Raw genomic sequence first — 16,353 nt, forward strand, 5'->3', positions numbered from 1 at the left:
TGAAACGCCCCTTTTAGCTCTGGGCGTACTGCAGCACTGTGAAGGCCTAAGTCGTTTTTAGATACGTCTAAAACCCTGTTCGATTATCGGCACTTGGACGACTTGGGCTACTGATCGTCCAGGTGCCGATTTAGGCCGGATTTTAGACGTATTTCTGTTTTGATTATGAGCCCCTTATTTCTCCACCCCAATTGCGTCTATTTTTCAGGTAGGTGTCATTAGGCATCGGAGGTGCTGCGCAGACATACATGCGCAATCTAAACTGATCATTAAAATAATGATTTTTCTTTTTTAATCAGTTTTTAATGGCATGGTCAATTGCCGAAATAAACTTAACTATAAAGAGCAGATGTGGATCTTTAAACTCAACTCCGTTGAACCCCATGGTTTAAACAGGGAAACTGAGTGAATGATGTGGGTCTGATCCTTTGATTTGTCTGTATAAGAAAGTTGCAAAGTTCAATTACTCTATCTAATCTAATCTAATCTAATCTAAACCTTAAGTTGATATACCGCATCATCTCCATGAGAATGGAGCTCGACACGGTTTACAAGAACTTAAAATAGTGGGTAGAGAAGAAGAAAAAGGATTACACGAACTTATGTGTAGAAGGGGGGAGAGAAAGGGGGGAAGGATAGAGCTACAATTTGCTGAAAAGCCAGGTTTTCAGCTGTTTGCGGAATAACTGAAGGGAGCTCAGGTTCCGCAGCGGGGTGGTGAGGTCGTTCCAAAGACCTGTGATTTTGAAGAGAAGGGATTTTCCCAGTTTGCCTGAATAGTGGATGCCGCGTGGAGAGGGGAAGGCTAGTTTAAGCCTTTGGGCAGTTCTGGAGGAGTCGGGACTGGAGGAGTTGAAAGACAGTGGGATAAGAGGAGGCAGGATTCCGTGAATGATCTTGAAAGCCAGGCAGGAACATTTGAAATGGATTCTGGAGATTATTGGGAGCCAATGAAGTTTGGCAAGGAGTGGGGAGGCATGGTCAGACTTGCGTTTTGAGAAGATCAGTTTGGCTGCAGTATTCTGGATTAGCTGGAGTCTTAGAATACTTTTTTTTTTTTGATAGATTTAAGTAGATGGCGTTGCAGTAATCTAGTTTGGAGAGGATGATGGATTGGACAAGGATGGCAAAGTGTTGTTGGCTGAAGTAGGATCTAGCTTTCCTCAGCATGTGAAGGCTGAAAAAGCATGATTTTGCCAAGGAGTTGAGGTGGTCATTGAGGGAGAGAGAGGAATCGATAGTAATACCAAGGACCTTGCATGAGAACTCGAACTGTAGTGTATCGCCTGTGGGTAGTGTGAAAAGTGTGGGCAGGTGTTCGAATTTTGGGCCGAGCCAGAGTAGCTTTGTTTTAGATTTGTTTAGTTTCATCTGTACCGAGAGGGACCAGGCACGGAGTCTCTTTGAAGTCATCTGGCCACGACAACTGTCAGCTGTTAAAAACGCCACGGCCATTTTAAACTCCCTTCTAAGCCTTTTAACTCGCTGTATACTAAACAGGGTGAGTTTGTTTGACTGACAATCTGGATCTTTAAAGCTTTAAGTATTTTTTTGAGGGTCCTTTTTTAAAAAAAATTCCTGCCTAATGAATTTATTGCATTTTTTTTTTTTGCAGGGGGAGTGTGCCTTGAAACAGCCTACCCGGCGAAACACGATCGTCTCGGCAGTATTTTTCCCTCCCCGACGCAACTAAAGCTAAGTCTTTTAACGTTTTGGGGTTTTTTTTTGCTACAAAGTTGGATAAGTTATTTTGATACTTTGTTACATGGTTATCTAAACGAAAAACAAATTAGGTGAAGTACTAAGAACATTTAAGCACCTCTTCTCCTTCTCAACCAACAAACATAAGAGAAGCTCACACCCGAAGTTCGTAAATTTAAAAGACACCATCAACATCTCCTCTCTTATCAAGCAGCGTCATGGGGCAAAGACCTGGAAAAACTACTTAGGCATACAAACAACTAGGTTGAATTTAGGAAACACCTAAAAACATATCTGTTCTTGAAGTAGCTAGGCAGCTGATCCGCGCAATCTCTCTCACAACAACCGCTATCGTATTCTGTAAGTCACTAATCTCCAATTACGTAAGTTCTACTCAACTGTAGCATTCTTTTTAATCATTGTAAACCGCATAGAACCTCACGGTCCTGCGGTATATAAACTGCTATTATTATTAAAAATATATATATTTAAAAACGGGACTAATGAAGAGACGCAATGGGAGATCACTCTAACCCAGGGGTCTCAAAGTCCCTCCTCGAGGGCCGCAATCCAGTCGGGTTTTCAGGATTTCCCCAATGAATGTGCATGAGATCTATTTGCATGCGCTGCTTTCGTTGTATGCTAATAGACCTCATGCATATTCATTGGGGAGATCCTAAAAACCCGACTGGATTGCGGCCCTCGAGAAGGGACTTTGAGGTCCCTGCTCTAACCCATTCGGTCCTATGAGTGTCACCGCTGAAGTTCCAAGAGACTCTCAAACAGTATACAGTGGTACCTTGGATTACGAGCATAATCCGTTCCAGGAGCATGCTCGTAATCCAAAATGCTCGTTTATCGAAACAAAGTTCCCCATAGACAATTGTGGCAACAGCAACGATTGGTTCCAGAACCCGGGGTCTGTACCTGTCCGGGCCGGGTGCTGCAGCGCCGTCTCCTCCGTCTGCCTCCTCCGTCCGTCATCGGAAGAAGAACCCGACAGTGCCGCTTCGGAGGGGGGGGGATGCCTTTAATGTGCCAGCCGCCGGAGAACCCCACAGTGCCTTCAGAGGGATGCCTCCTCCATCCGCCGGCCAGCCCTCCACGTCGGATGCCCCTATCATGCTGGAGAGCCCCCACCCGAGCCCACGCAGCCGAGCGCCACCCCACCCGCACGCCACTCACAACGCCGATGATTGACGCTGTGCGCGTCACACGCAACGCACAGGAGGGACAGCACCCGGCCGCGCAGGCCCAGACAGAGGTCCTCCAACCTGCGGAAGGCACCCGATGTAGAAGGCTGGCCGGAAGACGGAAGAGGAATCCCCTGTAAGTGCTCGTTGATCGGGGCAGTGCTCGGTTTGCGAGTCAAAAGTTTGCTGAGTGTTTTGCTCGTCTTGCAAAACACTCGCAAACCGGGTTACTCGCAAACCGAGGTACCACTGTATATTTGATATCATTTAGTACTATATATTACTCTATTTACATAAGCAACGTTTGCTCGTTTGCTATGGTCAATTACCACGCCATTTAAACCAATTAAAAACAATGTAGTCCTTTTATTAAGGCGCGCTAGCCGTTTTAGCGCATGGTACATATTAGCGTGCGCTAAACGCTAACGCGTCCATTATAGTCTATGGACACGTTAGCGTTTATCACGCACTAAAACGGCTTGCGCGCCTTAGTAAAAGGACCCCTAAGTTAGGCATCAATAGGGGTCCATAATTAGGGTGCCTAGCAGCGCCTAACTAGGCACCATTTATAGAATCAGGCCTTTAGGACCTGATGCCATAAGTTAGGCAATGGCTGTGGTACCATCACCTAAATTAATCGTATTAATTGGCACAGTAATTGACCGCGCCATTAACTCATTTGAAAAAAAAAAGTAGGCACCAGTAGATGTCTGTAAAGTTGACATCATAATCATGAATAAGTAGGTGCCTAATGGCGCCTAAGGTCATAGTAGGCGTGGTTAAGGGCGGAGATGACCTTAGGCACCATTAGACGCGATTCTTAAAAGAACTTTGGCGTCTGAGATGTAGACCAGTAAAACGCAGGCAGATACCTAAATTACGTGAAGTAGAACGGGTACAAGTGGATCGATTTTTCACTCCGTCAAAAATGACAAAAACTAGGGAGACACTCGATGAAGTTACAGGGAAATACTTTTAAAACCAATAGGAGGAAATTTTTTTCCCCTCAGAGAATAGTTAAGCTCTGGAACGTGGATGTGGTAAGAGCGGATACCGTAGCTGGTTTTAAGAAAGGTTTGGACAAGTTCCTGGAGGAAAAGTCCATAGTCTGTTATTGAGAAAGACATGGGGGAAGCCACTGCTTGCCCTGGATCGGTAGCATGGAATGCTGCTACTCTTTGGGGTTCCGGAATCTTTTGTTACTCTTTGGGATTCCGGAATCTTGCTGTTCTTTAGGATTCTGAATGGAATGTTGCTACTCTTTAGGGTTCCGGAATCTTGCTGTTCTTTAGGATTCTGAATGGAATGTTGCTACTCTTTGGGGTTCCAGAATCTTTTGTTACTCTTTGGGATTCCGGAATCTTGCTGTTCTTTAGGATTCTGAATGGAATGTTGCTACTCTTTGGGGTTCCAGAATCTTTTGTTACTCTTTGGGGTTCCGGAATCTTGCTGTTCTTTAGGATTCTGAATGGAATGTTGCTACTCTTTGGGGTTCCAGAATCTTTTGTTACTCTTTGGGATTCCGGAATCTTGCTGTTCTTTAGGATTCTGAATGGAATGTTGCTACTCTTTGGGGTTCCAGAATCTTGCTGTTCTTTAGGATTCTGAATGGAATGTTGCTACTCTTTGGGATTCCAGAATCTTTTGTTACTCTTTGGGATTCCGGAAACTTGCTGTTCTTTAGGATTCTGAATGGAATGTTGCTACTCTTTGGGGTTCCAGAATCTTTTGTTACTCTTTGGGGTTCCGGAATCTTGCTGTTCTTTAGGATTCTGAATGGAATGTTGCTACTCTTTGGGGTTCCAGAATCTTTTGTTACTCTTTGGGATTCCGGAATCTTGCTGTTCTTTAGGATTCTGAATGGAATGTTGCTACTCTTTGGGGTTCCAGAATCTTGCTGTTCTTTAGGATTCTGAGTGGAATGTTGCTACTCCTTGAGTTCCGGCCAGGTACTAGCGACCTGGATTGACCACCATGAGAATGGGCTACAGGGCTGGATGGACCATTGGTCTGACCCAGTAAGGCTATTCTTATCTTCTTATTAGCTGTGATTCTTTGAATGGTGCCTAAGTGTGTATTGACACACAGCCAGCACCACTTTTGTAAGCAGCTGCCAATTTAGGCACTGTTTACAGAATCTAGCCCCTCAGAAAGGGGTGTGGTTATGGGCATGAGGGGCATGCTGAAAAGCTGCACGTAGACAGTGGTGCAGTGAGGGTGAGAGACGCTTGGGGCAGTGGCACTTCTCCCCTGCCCTCATCTAAATCCCCCCGCTCGTTCCCCAATTCCACCTGCCGTGCATCTACCCCACCCCCACCCCCGCCATTCCTTCCCCTATCCCATCTGCTGCAAACACCCCCACCCCCTTTTCTCCCCTTCCCTTCTCTTCCTCCGTACCTCTAGTTGAAGTTGTTGCTCGCGGTGGTCAACAAAGAACTCTCCGCGACCCCGTCGGCTCTCTCTCTGACATCACTTCCTATGCGCGGCACCCGGATGTGACATCAGCGGGAGAGCCAACGGGGTTGCGAAGAGCACGTTGTTGACCGCCCGCAAACAGCAACTTCAACTTGAGGTGTGGGGTAAGAGAAGAGGCCGCACGCGTGAAGGGGAAGAATGGGAAGAGGTGGGAGGGCAGAGAGGAGGAAGGGTGCCGGCATCCCCACCAACATGGCGCCCGGGCGGGCTGCCGCCTTCGCCTACCCTTACTACGCCACATCACGTAGAATTAGAGAATAAGTCCTGAGTGCACTTCACTTGGGTGCCACCATTTATACCAGGTTTCAGCAGGTGTAAGTCTGGCACCTAAACGTACCCAAGAGCACACTGACAGGGCGGACGCCTTGATTAGAGAAGACCAAAAGATAGCGGTGTCTCGGTTGGCTGCAAAACACTAAAAACAGGTATTTTGTTGCAGATAGATTTTTCTTCCGGAGTGCTGGGTATTGTCCTGGACTCGTCACTCACATTTCATGAACAGATAAACTTTTTGGATTAAAAAAAAAAGTGTTTTTCTAGTTTACGTATGTTAAGGAAAGTTAGACCATTATTTCATCAAGATCATTTTTCAGTGTTGGTACAGTCTATTCTACCTGCCCAGTTAGATTACTGTAATTCTGTATATCTAGGTATCAAACAGGGTAGTTTAAGAAGACTTCAGTTAATACAGAATACAGCAGCTAAACTCATCTTTGGGAAGAGAAAGTACGATCATGTCTCTCCTCTGTTGAGAAAGCTTCATTGGCTCCCAATCCGTTTTAGGGTCCAGTTTAAATGCGCCTGCGTCATTTTTAAGCTTCTCTATGGAATATTTGGCCCTTTGGTCCCTTTAGACTGGAATACCCTTAGATCTTGCCATTCGAGGAATACACAGAGATATAAACTACTGTTCCCTTCCTTCAAAGGAATTAAATCGGCCGGGAAACTCAGTCAATCTTTCGCTTATAAACTGGTAGAAATGTGGAATGGGCTTCCTAACTCTGTCAGATTGATAGGTCAGTTACAAGAATTCCGTAAAGTCCTAAAAACGTTATTATTTACACAATACTTAAACAGTTTACCTAACGATTCAATGAATTGATTGCTCTACAACACTTATTTTCTCTTATGCTCTTGTTCAGGTTTTTTTTTTTGTTGGTCTTTAATTACTTGTAAACCGAGTCGAGCTCCGCTGGGAGTTGACCCGGTATATAAATCGAAGACTAGATTAGATCTGCATTCGCCATAACGCACGATGACTTGGGATACAGGAAAGTCTGCGCACGACGGGTTCCCAACCAGCTCACTGATCCGCACGAGCAGCGGCTGAGACCCAGTTCCTGAGACGGTGCGAAGAAGATCCGGGTATTCCGGAGAGAACTGTCGCCGGCGACGAGACGTGGGCGCATCGCTGCCACCAGGAGAGCAAAAAAGACAAAGCGTGACGGCGTCAAGGAAGCGGTGCTCACCTGGCTTCGGGAGCAGCCGAAAAACCTCTTCTCTGCAGGAACGCAGAAGCTAGTTGAACGGTACAACAAATGCGTCATCTTGCATGGGGACTACGCGGAAAAGTGACATGCTCAATCGTTCACGGCGCTAAAAACCATGCTATGGTTTTATAAAAGGGGGAAGCGGTAAAAGATAACTTCCTCTGCAGTTGCACTGAATGATATTTTTTTTTCTGCAGTGTACACTGCATTAGAATGAGGGTATGCCCTGCAGTGCAAGCTGCGAGATAATTTCACCTATAATACATGATAACTTCCTGTGCAATCCGTGCTTCATTAGCACTGAAAGATAACTTCCCCCCAGAGCGTACACTGCATTAAGACTGAATGAAGGTTTTTCCGTGCAATGCAAACGGCACTGAAACTAAATGATCATTTCCCTCGCAATGCACGCAGTTTCACTGGTAACTTCCCTTGAAGCTCATCCTGTTTATCATCACTTCTCCTGTGGCATGCCCCAAATTTAAACACCTGCAGTATGAGTATACTTGCTGAGGGGGCTGTTGAGTTTCAGAAAAAAAAAAAATAAATGTAAGCATCAAAGTGAAATCCCCAAAGCTCAGCTGCACACCCTTCAGCCGGGAATCCAAACCTAGTGCGGCCAGAATCAGCACCGTTTTTTTTCACTTCCACTGAACCTCCGTGAAACGTTAGCATCAGGTGCTATTGCCAGACCGCTTTTTACATGTTATTTGTGTGCTTTTATAGAATGGATTATAGTTTGATGCATTTTTTTTTTTTAATTGTTTTATTCGCAGATTATTTTAATATTGTGTATGTTTCATCGGGACCCACTTTGACTGAGTCGTTAAAGCTGGATATAAATTTGATCAATAACTAAATAAACGGATTGCGACTTCATCATTTCGATGCATGAATTAGGATAAATCTCTATATTTGTTATTCTTCGTTCAGTGTTAAAGCTGTTTGCGTAAACACGGGCTAAAGAAAATATACAAAAGCCATGCATGCGTGCCTTCTTGCTCTTTGACCCCGAACAAAGCACCATTGTGTGTGAAGGAGCTTTGTGCTATGTCTTATGAATCTAAGTAGGCCAGGTTGCCGCTGTACTTTGTGTCATCATCCATGCAGCCCTGAGACTGAAACAAGTGAAGCAAAAGAGATCTGAAAAGTGGATTCATGAAAGATGAGGAGTGGCCATAACAAAAAGCAAATCTTTTCTCTTAAAGAGTGCAAATGCAAGCATTACATATGTGACTTATTAGTCACATATGCATGGGAAGCAAGGTGGAGGGAGAGGTGTTGTATCAGGGGGTGGGGCAGGGAGGGAGAGAGGTGCTACATTGGGAGAGCAAGGAGGAAGAGAGGTGCTGGACAGGGAGGGCAGGTAGCGAAGAAAGAGGCGGAGGGAGGAAGAGAAGGAGTCTGAAGAGGGGTGCTGGACCTGGAGGGGAGGGGAAGACAAGAAAGAAGAGAAGTGTCAAGATCTGCAGGGAAAGAAGGGAGAGGTGCTGGAGTAAGGGAAGAGAGATTCTGGCACATGGCAGGGGGCATAGGGACACAGAAGAGTTATGTTGGTCAGGATAAGAATAGGGTCAGAGAGATGCTCAACATGGCAGGAAGACAGGGGTCGGATAATAGGGATGCAGAGAGTAGAGGAATGGTTCCTCTACAGATATCAAAGTGGTTTACAATACATTGAATAGTAAGCAGGTGCTTGAACAAGTTTCTTTATCGGTCCAAGCTGACTTGTTCAGGGTCACAAGGAGCAGCAGTGGGATTGAACCTGCAACCTCAGGGTGCTGAGACAGCAGCTCTATCCATTAGGCCACTCCTCCCCATAAAGAGAAAAAGAACTGCCAAATGCACAATTCAGAGCAGAAAGCAGACTGGGACCAAAACAATGAGAAAAATAAAATGGCCAGACAACAAAAACAGAAAAAAATACATTTTTATTTTCTATTTATTGATTAGACTTGTCCGTTTTGGGATTGTGCATTTGCCAGAACTGGGGTTTGTTTGTTTTTTTTTAAAATATGGCTGGGGCCCATGGAAAAAAAAAAAAAACCTCACTCGTTGACCTTCAATCTCTGGCACTGGGATGGGTCGCCCTTGGCATCTCTATACAGCATGGGTGCGAACTTCAGCTTCTGCAGTAACTCATAACTACTCATCTAGGAATAATCTACATAGCAGGAGCACATGTCAGGGATAATGCAAGCCGACAAGCTGCGAGTTAATCATGCGCAGTACGCCCCAGGCATCTCTGTCTCCCTTCCTGAAATCTCTCGAGCTCCAGCACTTGGGCTCACTGTCTCCCCCCCCCCCCCCCCCCCCCCACTAATCTCTCTCTCTATCTTTCACGCGGTGACCCTTGTGTGTGCAGCAGATCAGTAAATATTTTCCTGCACAGGCAAAACTCCTCCACTGCAATGACTGAGCTAAAAAAAACAAAACACAAGAGCTGGCGTAGGTCAGGCGAAGGGGGGGGGAGGGGAGCTTTGCCAGCCCCTCCTTCCCCCCCCCCAGCAAACTTCTGCTATTGTGTAGCAATAGACAAACCCCTCCTTAGTTCTGATCGGTAACAATAACATGTGGGCAGGGTTTGCGTCCGAAGCTCCGCCCGCCGTTGCCTGCCGAGCGCCGCGGTGAGCCAATCCCAGGCGAGTGGGCGGGGCCCTGCATCCCCGCCCCGCCCCTTGCCCCGGACGAGCTGCATATATATAGCCAGGCTGGGATTTACCCTTTTTCGGCTGTGCTGCTTTACGTAGGAGAGGTGGAGGTTTGGGGCTGGCATTTGTGGGGGTTCGTAACCTGGGGCTGCTGTTTGGCTCGCGAGATCCTGCCCAGGTCTGGCTCTGCTGGGGCTGGAGCCCTCCTGATTTCTAGTCTGGGTATGTAATCTTTGGGTTTCTCCATTGTTGCTCTGGGCAATTCCCCCCCCCCGTCCCCCCCCCCCAGTGGGGTTTTTGTTGTTATCCTAGTAGACAAAAGAAATCTGGAAGCAGATCCGCTTTACAGCAACATGGGAGATCTGCAGTTTGCAGTCCAAGTTGGGGGGGGGGAAGTGGTTTGGGGCTGGCAGAGGGGGAGTGGGGGTGGGAGGTACTTAGCCCCCTGCTGCGCTCTCGCCGTGAAACCCGGTCAGGCGCGTTATCCGAAGAGCCCCTCCGTGCCCCCCCCCCCCTTCTGCCGGCTCATGATCGGTGTGGCCGCTTTGTTCTGGCTCGGGGCTCGGGGACTCGGCGTGGCGAGCAAGGGGTTAAAGTTTTTTTTTTTGTTCAAACTGCTGAGCTCCGTAGCTTTGTTTTCAAGGAATGTCTCCCGGGAGCCTCCTGCTACAAGATCTCCGGCAACGGGGGGAGACACGAAAAGGATGCTGAAACCCCCCCCCCACCACCACCACCACCCTACCCTAAGGGTTTCGGCCCATCTAATAGCCGAAGCCGAATAGGCCCCTGTTCTCAACGTGGGTTTCTTTGACGTTTGCGAAGCGATCGTTTCGCGCAAAGCCGTCAGACTAGGCGCGCTATCGCCGAGCAACGCGCCCTATCGCTTTAGCTGAAACTAGGAAAACGATCGCGATGGATGAATAAGAAAAGCCGACTCTTTAAATGCCGAAACCCCCGTTGCTGTCCCTTTCTGGCCTCTTTCGTGGTGTTTTTTTATGGGCTAAAGGGACGAGAAGGTGTAAATAGTGCTGTCACCCTTTATATACGGTGTCGGTAACTCTTTTTAATCGAATTAGGCAGAATAGGATGGGTGCAAAGCTTCACGAAAGGGGGAAAAAAAACTATTAACGAAACTGTCCCCAAACTTTGCCGAGGCTACTTGACTCTTAACTGAAGCTAAAGTCTCTATATATGGCCAGGGGTATATAGGTGGATATTTTTAAAACTCAGATGACTGTATGGGCTTTTTCGCCCGGATGTGCTGTTGACTTGGTAAATTCGTGTCGTTTCGGATTAAAAGCTGCGCTTTCGGTTTCGGATGTTATTTATGAAGCTGAACTGCCCGCCACTTCCTGTTCCGCCCTAGCCTTTAACTGGGTCGGCGGAGGGGGGAGGGGTGCGAGGGTATATTGGGCGACCCATCAGGCTTGTGCCCCCCCCCACACACGTCCCCTTTAAATTAACTTCCAGGTCCCTAATCTGGCCCCCAAGACCTTATGCCACATTTAACCTTTATCGCTTGTAAGTTTGTGTCCCCACAAACTAAGACAAACTGTGATATACAATACACCAGTTGTTCATATTGATATTGTGAGTAATAACTCGAGCCTAGACAAGACCGATGATGAACACATCACCCCCCCCCCCCCGAATAAAATCTAAGAAGTGTCTCAGGTGTTGGATCAATTAATGTTGGATCAATTTGCCCACAAACGAAGACAAATTCAGGAAGGTCGCTTACCCGGTCAGATGCCCACTTTTCCTGCAGAGAAAAATGTTCTGTGTTTGCTTTGATCGCAGCTGCCCTCCTCGGTCACTGCAGCCTTAGGCAACTGCCTAGCCTTGCCTAATGCATGGGCCAGTTCTGGGCACAAAGCAGGATCTGGGGCAGCAAGGTTGAATGCCCAATCCCTTTATTCTTCTCGCCCCCCCCCCCAAATGGGTGAAGACTCGTCATAGGAAAAGTGGGAGTTGGAACACTTTTGGAGGGGGGGAGGGTAAAAGGAGTTGCTGATGATGATTCTGTGCTTTTGTAGGGAAGGGGAGATGCTAGCGTGACCTTGTGCAGCTCCTGTAATTTCTCATTTTCTCCTTTGTACTTTTTCGCCCTCAGTGGAGCAGCGGCGGCCATGGCGGACCATCTGATGCTTTCCATGGGCCACGGCGTGAACAGCCTACAGAACTATCGCATGGGCCTGAATGGGCTTCAGGGACCCCCTCAGCATGTTTCGCATCCAGGGCGCCCCCTGCCAGGCGCACCGATGGCGCAGTATGGGGCCGCCGGCATGGAGGGCGGCAGCATGAGGTTCAGGCCAGGCATGATTGGACAGATGGCTCACGCGCCAACGCCCATGATGTACAATAACCCGGGACTCCAGCAGGCGCTGCCTCCGCAGTATATGGGGCCTGTGGGCTCCCAGCAGCTTGCAGCCAGTATGCACTTACAGAAATTGAACACACAATACCAGGGCCACCCACTCCTGGGCATGAGCAGTGGTCCACTGGGGGCTGGAGCTCAGCAGTATAGAGTGGGGCCCAGTCCCCAGCAGCCAGGCATGCAGCACCTATCTGGGCCGGCCCTGCCCCTGAACATCATGGACACGGACTTGGTGGATGAGGACGTGCTAACGGCTCTGGTCTTGGAGCTGGGACTAGACCGGATTCAGGAGCTGCCAGAACTCTTTTTGGGACAGAATGAGTTTGACTTCATCTCGGACTTTGTTAGCAAACAGCAACCCAGCACAGTGAGCTGCTGAAGCCCCCTTCGTCGAATTTCACCCCAGGGCAGGGCCTTTATTCCCAAAGGATGGGCGTGCGCTGCCTCCTGTGGCCCGAGGAACCTGGTGCCCTTCCCAGAATCCAAGATGAGAAAAGGGGTGATGGTAGTTGCAGTCCTAGACCGTTCCAGATGGGGGCTGTGCTCCCACTTGCCCAGGAGGGCAAAAACAGTAAAGGTTGCTTTTGGACTTGCCACTGGCGTCTAATTTTTATTATTTTTTTCTGCCTCGGCCTGAGATTGTCCCAGAAGGATGTTAATATATCATTGTCAGAGCTGGGCAAAAATCACAAGAATGATGTCTACATATAGGGAGGAGGGAGGCAGAGTCGGTATCATTGTACAAAGATGAGTGAGGGTGCCCAAAGGGACATTAATCCTGTGAGCTTTTAGGGGGACGGTCAGGTTGGAATGAAATCCTGGAAGTCTCAGATTGTTTAGGTTGAGGAAATGCAGAAGACCTCTGGCTTTAATTCTCGGGCTTTACAATATATAATTTTTCTAACCATATTCTTTCTTCAGAATGTTAACATCTTTTGGAAATTTTTTTTGTATTACACTGCCTTGGCATATGGGGTGGGGGTGGAAAGAAGGACTTTCTTTAATCCTTTCAGAATCTGTTTTCCAAATTGAAATGAAATAATCGGATTGAAAGCTATTTTTAACCTTTAGCTGAAGCGTTAAACCCCTTTCAGACTAAAGCATTTGCCATCTCGGTGGGGGGAGGGGGGGAAATTATATATTGTACAGCCTTGGCATAAAAATATTTTTTGGGGGGGGTGAAGAGGGGAAATTGCATATTTAATTTGTGCTTATTAAGCCTGTTGAAGAGTTAAGTCAGGTACTCGCTGCTTTTGCGATTTGTATGTTGGCATAGCTTAAAACTGCCTGGCTTTGTGGCACCACTCCTGCCCCCCCCCTCCCCCCTGTTGTGAGGACAATGTCCATTCTCAGCCTTCGTCACTGATGCGATAAAAGATGATTTGACTTCTAATTACTTTCTTCACAAAAGGTTACCTGCAGAGAGCTGGCAGTCGGCTTTGGAAAAAAAAACTGTCTGCTGATCTGCTCCTGCCCTCTGCTGGTCCTGATAGCACATGGCAGCTCCTCATTGTTGATCAATGAAGGATTGTGTACAAATGATTTTTTTTTTCCTCCCCCCCCAAATAAAAGATAATGTCTGTTTAAGCAGTTCTCCTACATTTTTTTAACTTCTCTATTGTAGCAACTGTTGCAGTTTGTTTGTTTTTTATCACAAAACTCTGCCCTACATGATTTTTTCTATTTACAGTAATGTATGTAAAAAGACCCAGCTCGCACATCTACGAGCATTCTGTGCCTGTGGCTCAAATGCCTTCCTGAATGGGCTTTTATTTGTGTTGGGGAGAGGAGGGTTGGCTCCCCCCCCCCCAATCACAAATGCAGTCCTCTGAATAGTAAGCCTGTGTGCAGTGACACAAAGGGGTCTGTGCTTAATGTTTTCAGCAGATGTTGCAAACCTAGTCTCCAGTCATTTCGTCAACAAAGCCAGAAAGAAATAGGGGTGGAGTGCTGATTTTCACTGTGCTGAGCAGCTTTTTGGCAGAGCTGTAATTAAGTATTGTAGTGCTTGGGGGCAGACAAATGTATTTGCATCCCCTGCTCCCATTCTGCTGTCCCTACTTACAAAAAAAAATCCTGAATGGAGGGTGAGGTACCCTGTCTTCCCTCCCCCAAAGGCCTTAGGAGCACAGTTATTTTTGAAGTGCATTGTGGGGCAGTATTCCCAACTCTGCTGTAGGTATGTCTAGCTAGTCAGTTTCAGGATTACCACAGTGACTATTTGCATACGCTGTCTTTGGCATTGTGTGCATGTCCCTAGCATAGTGTCATAATTCCAAAACCATCTGTCAGAAGGGAGGGGGAGGGGCTGACATCTGCTTTAAGGACAGAGGCAGCCCTGTAGCTACAGGTTGCCCCTACAAGTAATGGGCAAGGGCACATAGGTAGGATATGAAAAGGTGAAATTATTTTAACACTTTTTTTCTTCTTGTGTGAAAGGTTTTGTCAATTACTACTTACTGCTAATTCTGAAGATAATGAAACAGCACAGCTATAGTTTTCCTGTAGTGTGTGCTAAAATATTATAGCACTAGAAATAAGTCTTTCTGCCTGCATACGCCTATAAGCTACACAGCCTACAGCTGTATTTTCACAGGTTTAGGGCAACATCAATTGGTTCAGTCCTTCTACTTCTTTCAACTTTGAAATGGTATAGCGGTCCCAGAACGTCCCCAGCCAGTTTTATGTAGGAACAAGAAACTTTCTATAGCTACAATACGAGTGCCTCTGATGTCTGTGCATTTCTAAGCTATTTATTTAAAAAATGTATATACTGCTTTGAACCAAAACAGTGTCGAATCACCATACAAGAATAAAAACGTCTTGAGACATCACATATTATTTTAGACAGAATTCTATGAATTGGACAGTTTAGTGCAAACTGTGTGTGGTGGCATGGCCTGCTTATAGGACGGGCCTCTCGCGGCAAGAGGCACGTCCTATAGGTTGTTAGTCAGTGCTGACAACTCTCCTCCTCTCCCCCAGCGGCAAAGGTTCCGGGTCCGGAGGGCCTCCGCGCATGCGTGTGAGGTCATTGTGTCGACGTCCACAGGCTTCCGGGTGCCTTCCGGCCATGGCACTGGCTTTAGTGTGCTGAAAAGGTGTCGGGTCGCTGGACTAGGGCTTCCCTCATGAATTCACTTGCATGCTGATACACCCAAATATGTTTGCAATAATTTCTTAAAACCCCAGTTTCTCAAAAGCAGCAGTAGCTGAAGTAAGAAAAGAAAATGGCTGCAAATGAGCTCCTTCATAACCCTGGGCTAGTGGTCTTTAAAACTAGCCAGTGAGCATTGGAGGGGGGGGGGGGAACAGTAATATCAAAGAGGTCCTTCTCTTCTTGTTACTGGATGCACTGTAGTAATGCCCAAAAGAAAGAATAATTGTACGACTCAGCCACTGGAGACTGCATCGTTCCAGAAACAAGACTAGGTCATGACCCTAACAGAACTAGAGAAAATGAAGTTATAATTAATTAGAACATGTTCTGTTCTGATATAAAAAAAAATAGTCCAGTGTTAGCAAACCAGATACAAAGGTGAAAAGCAAAATAATAGCATTTCTGCTAAAAGTAGTGGTAGCAAGAGACTGTTCTCTGTCTGCGGAGAGAGGAAAGCTTCAAATAGCAAGCTGTTGGAGACGTGGAGACACTGTCAGAAAGATATTAATGTCTTGAATAAAAGCCACCAACAGCACTTTTATATATTCCCTGAACATATGACACCTTATGAACTCTAAAAGGATGCTTTTTGGCACTAGCAGTCCTCTTAAGAGCTAGACAGTGTGTCCAATATAGCCTGTCCAAAATTGAGGTTCATTCTTAGGGACATGCAAAAATGAGCTCTAAATCAAGGGTGGTCAACATTATTTATGTGTTTAGAAACATAGAGTATGACGGCAGAAAAGGGCCGTCGGCCCAACATGTCTGCCCACTCCCCTTAAAAGAACCCTCCCCCCTAAGCAATTTCCCAAAGTGAACCCACATGTTTATCCCATCGTTTCTTGAATTCGAGCACGTTGCTGGCTTTAACTACCTGACCCAACAATCGACCACCCTTTCGGTGAAGAGGTACTTCCTGATGTCACCATGAAATCTCCCACCCTTGAGTTTGAGCGGATGCCCTCTTGTTGCCGTGGGACCCCTAAGTAAAAGGATATCTTCCTCCACCTCGGTATGGCCTGTAAGATATTTGAACTAGAGAATGACATGGTGATAAAATTCATCACCGTTCCCCGTCCCCGCGGAAAACCGCGGTAAACAATCTTCATGTCATTCTTTAAGGAGAGAGGGAAGAATCAGAGTATGAATGGCCACAACCACTGACCCTCAAGCTTTGCTTTGAAGAATGCTGGTGTAGAAGGATTGAGATTGAAATAGACACTAGAAAATGACGGATTATTATCCGCGGGGACGGGGACGGTGATGAATTTTGTCACCGTGTCATTCTCTAATTTGAACGTCTCTT

The 16,353-nt window shown here is 46.8% G+C and overlaps 1 protein-coding gene across 1 annotated transcript; it reads left to right on the top strand.

Moving 5' to 3' along the window:
• Positions 1 to 9,592: 9,592 nt before the first annotated feature.
• Positions 9,593 to 14,320, top strand: LOC117365927 (cbp/p300-interacting transactivator 3-like). Its single transcript, XM_033956886.1, has 2 exons — positions 9,593 to 9,732; positions 11,624 to 14,320. Exon 2 carries the CDS (start codon positions 11,640 to 11,642, stop codon positions 12,264 to 12,266), a length of 627 nt encoding a protein of 208 aa, XP_033812777.1. The 5' UTR covers positions 9,593 to 9,732; positions 11,624 to 11,639; the 3' UTR covers positions 12,267 to 14,320.
• Positions 14,321 to 16,353: the final 2,033 nt, after the last annotated feature.

Source organism: Geotrypetes seraphini, chromosome 8, assembly GCF_902459505.1.
Source record: "Geotrypetes seraphini chromosome 8, aGeoSer1.1, whole genome shotgun sequence".
Classification (NCBI taxonomy): Eukaryota; Metazoa; Chordata; class Amphibia; order Gymnophiona; family Dermophiidae; genus Geotrypetes; species Geotrypetes seraphini.

Bases quoted from the DNA above. Each gene is read 5' to 3' on its own strand.
- LOC117365927 (XM_033956886.1), top strand. From the start codon at position 11,640: ATGGCGGACCATCTGATGCTTTCCATGGGCCACGGCGTGAACAGCCTA.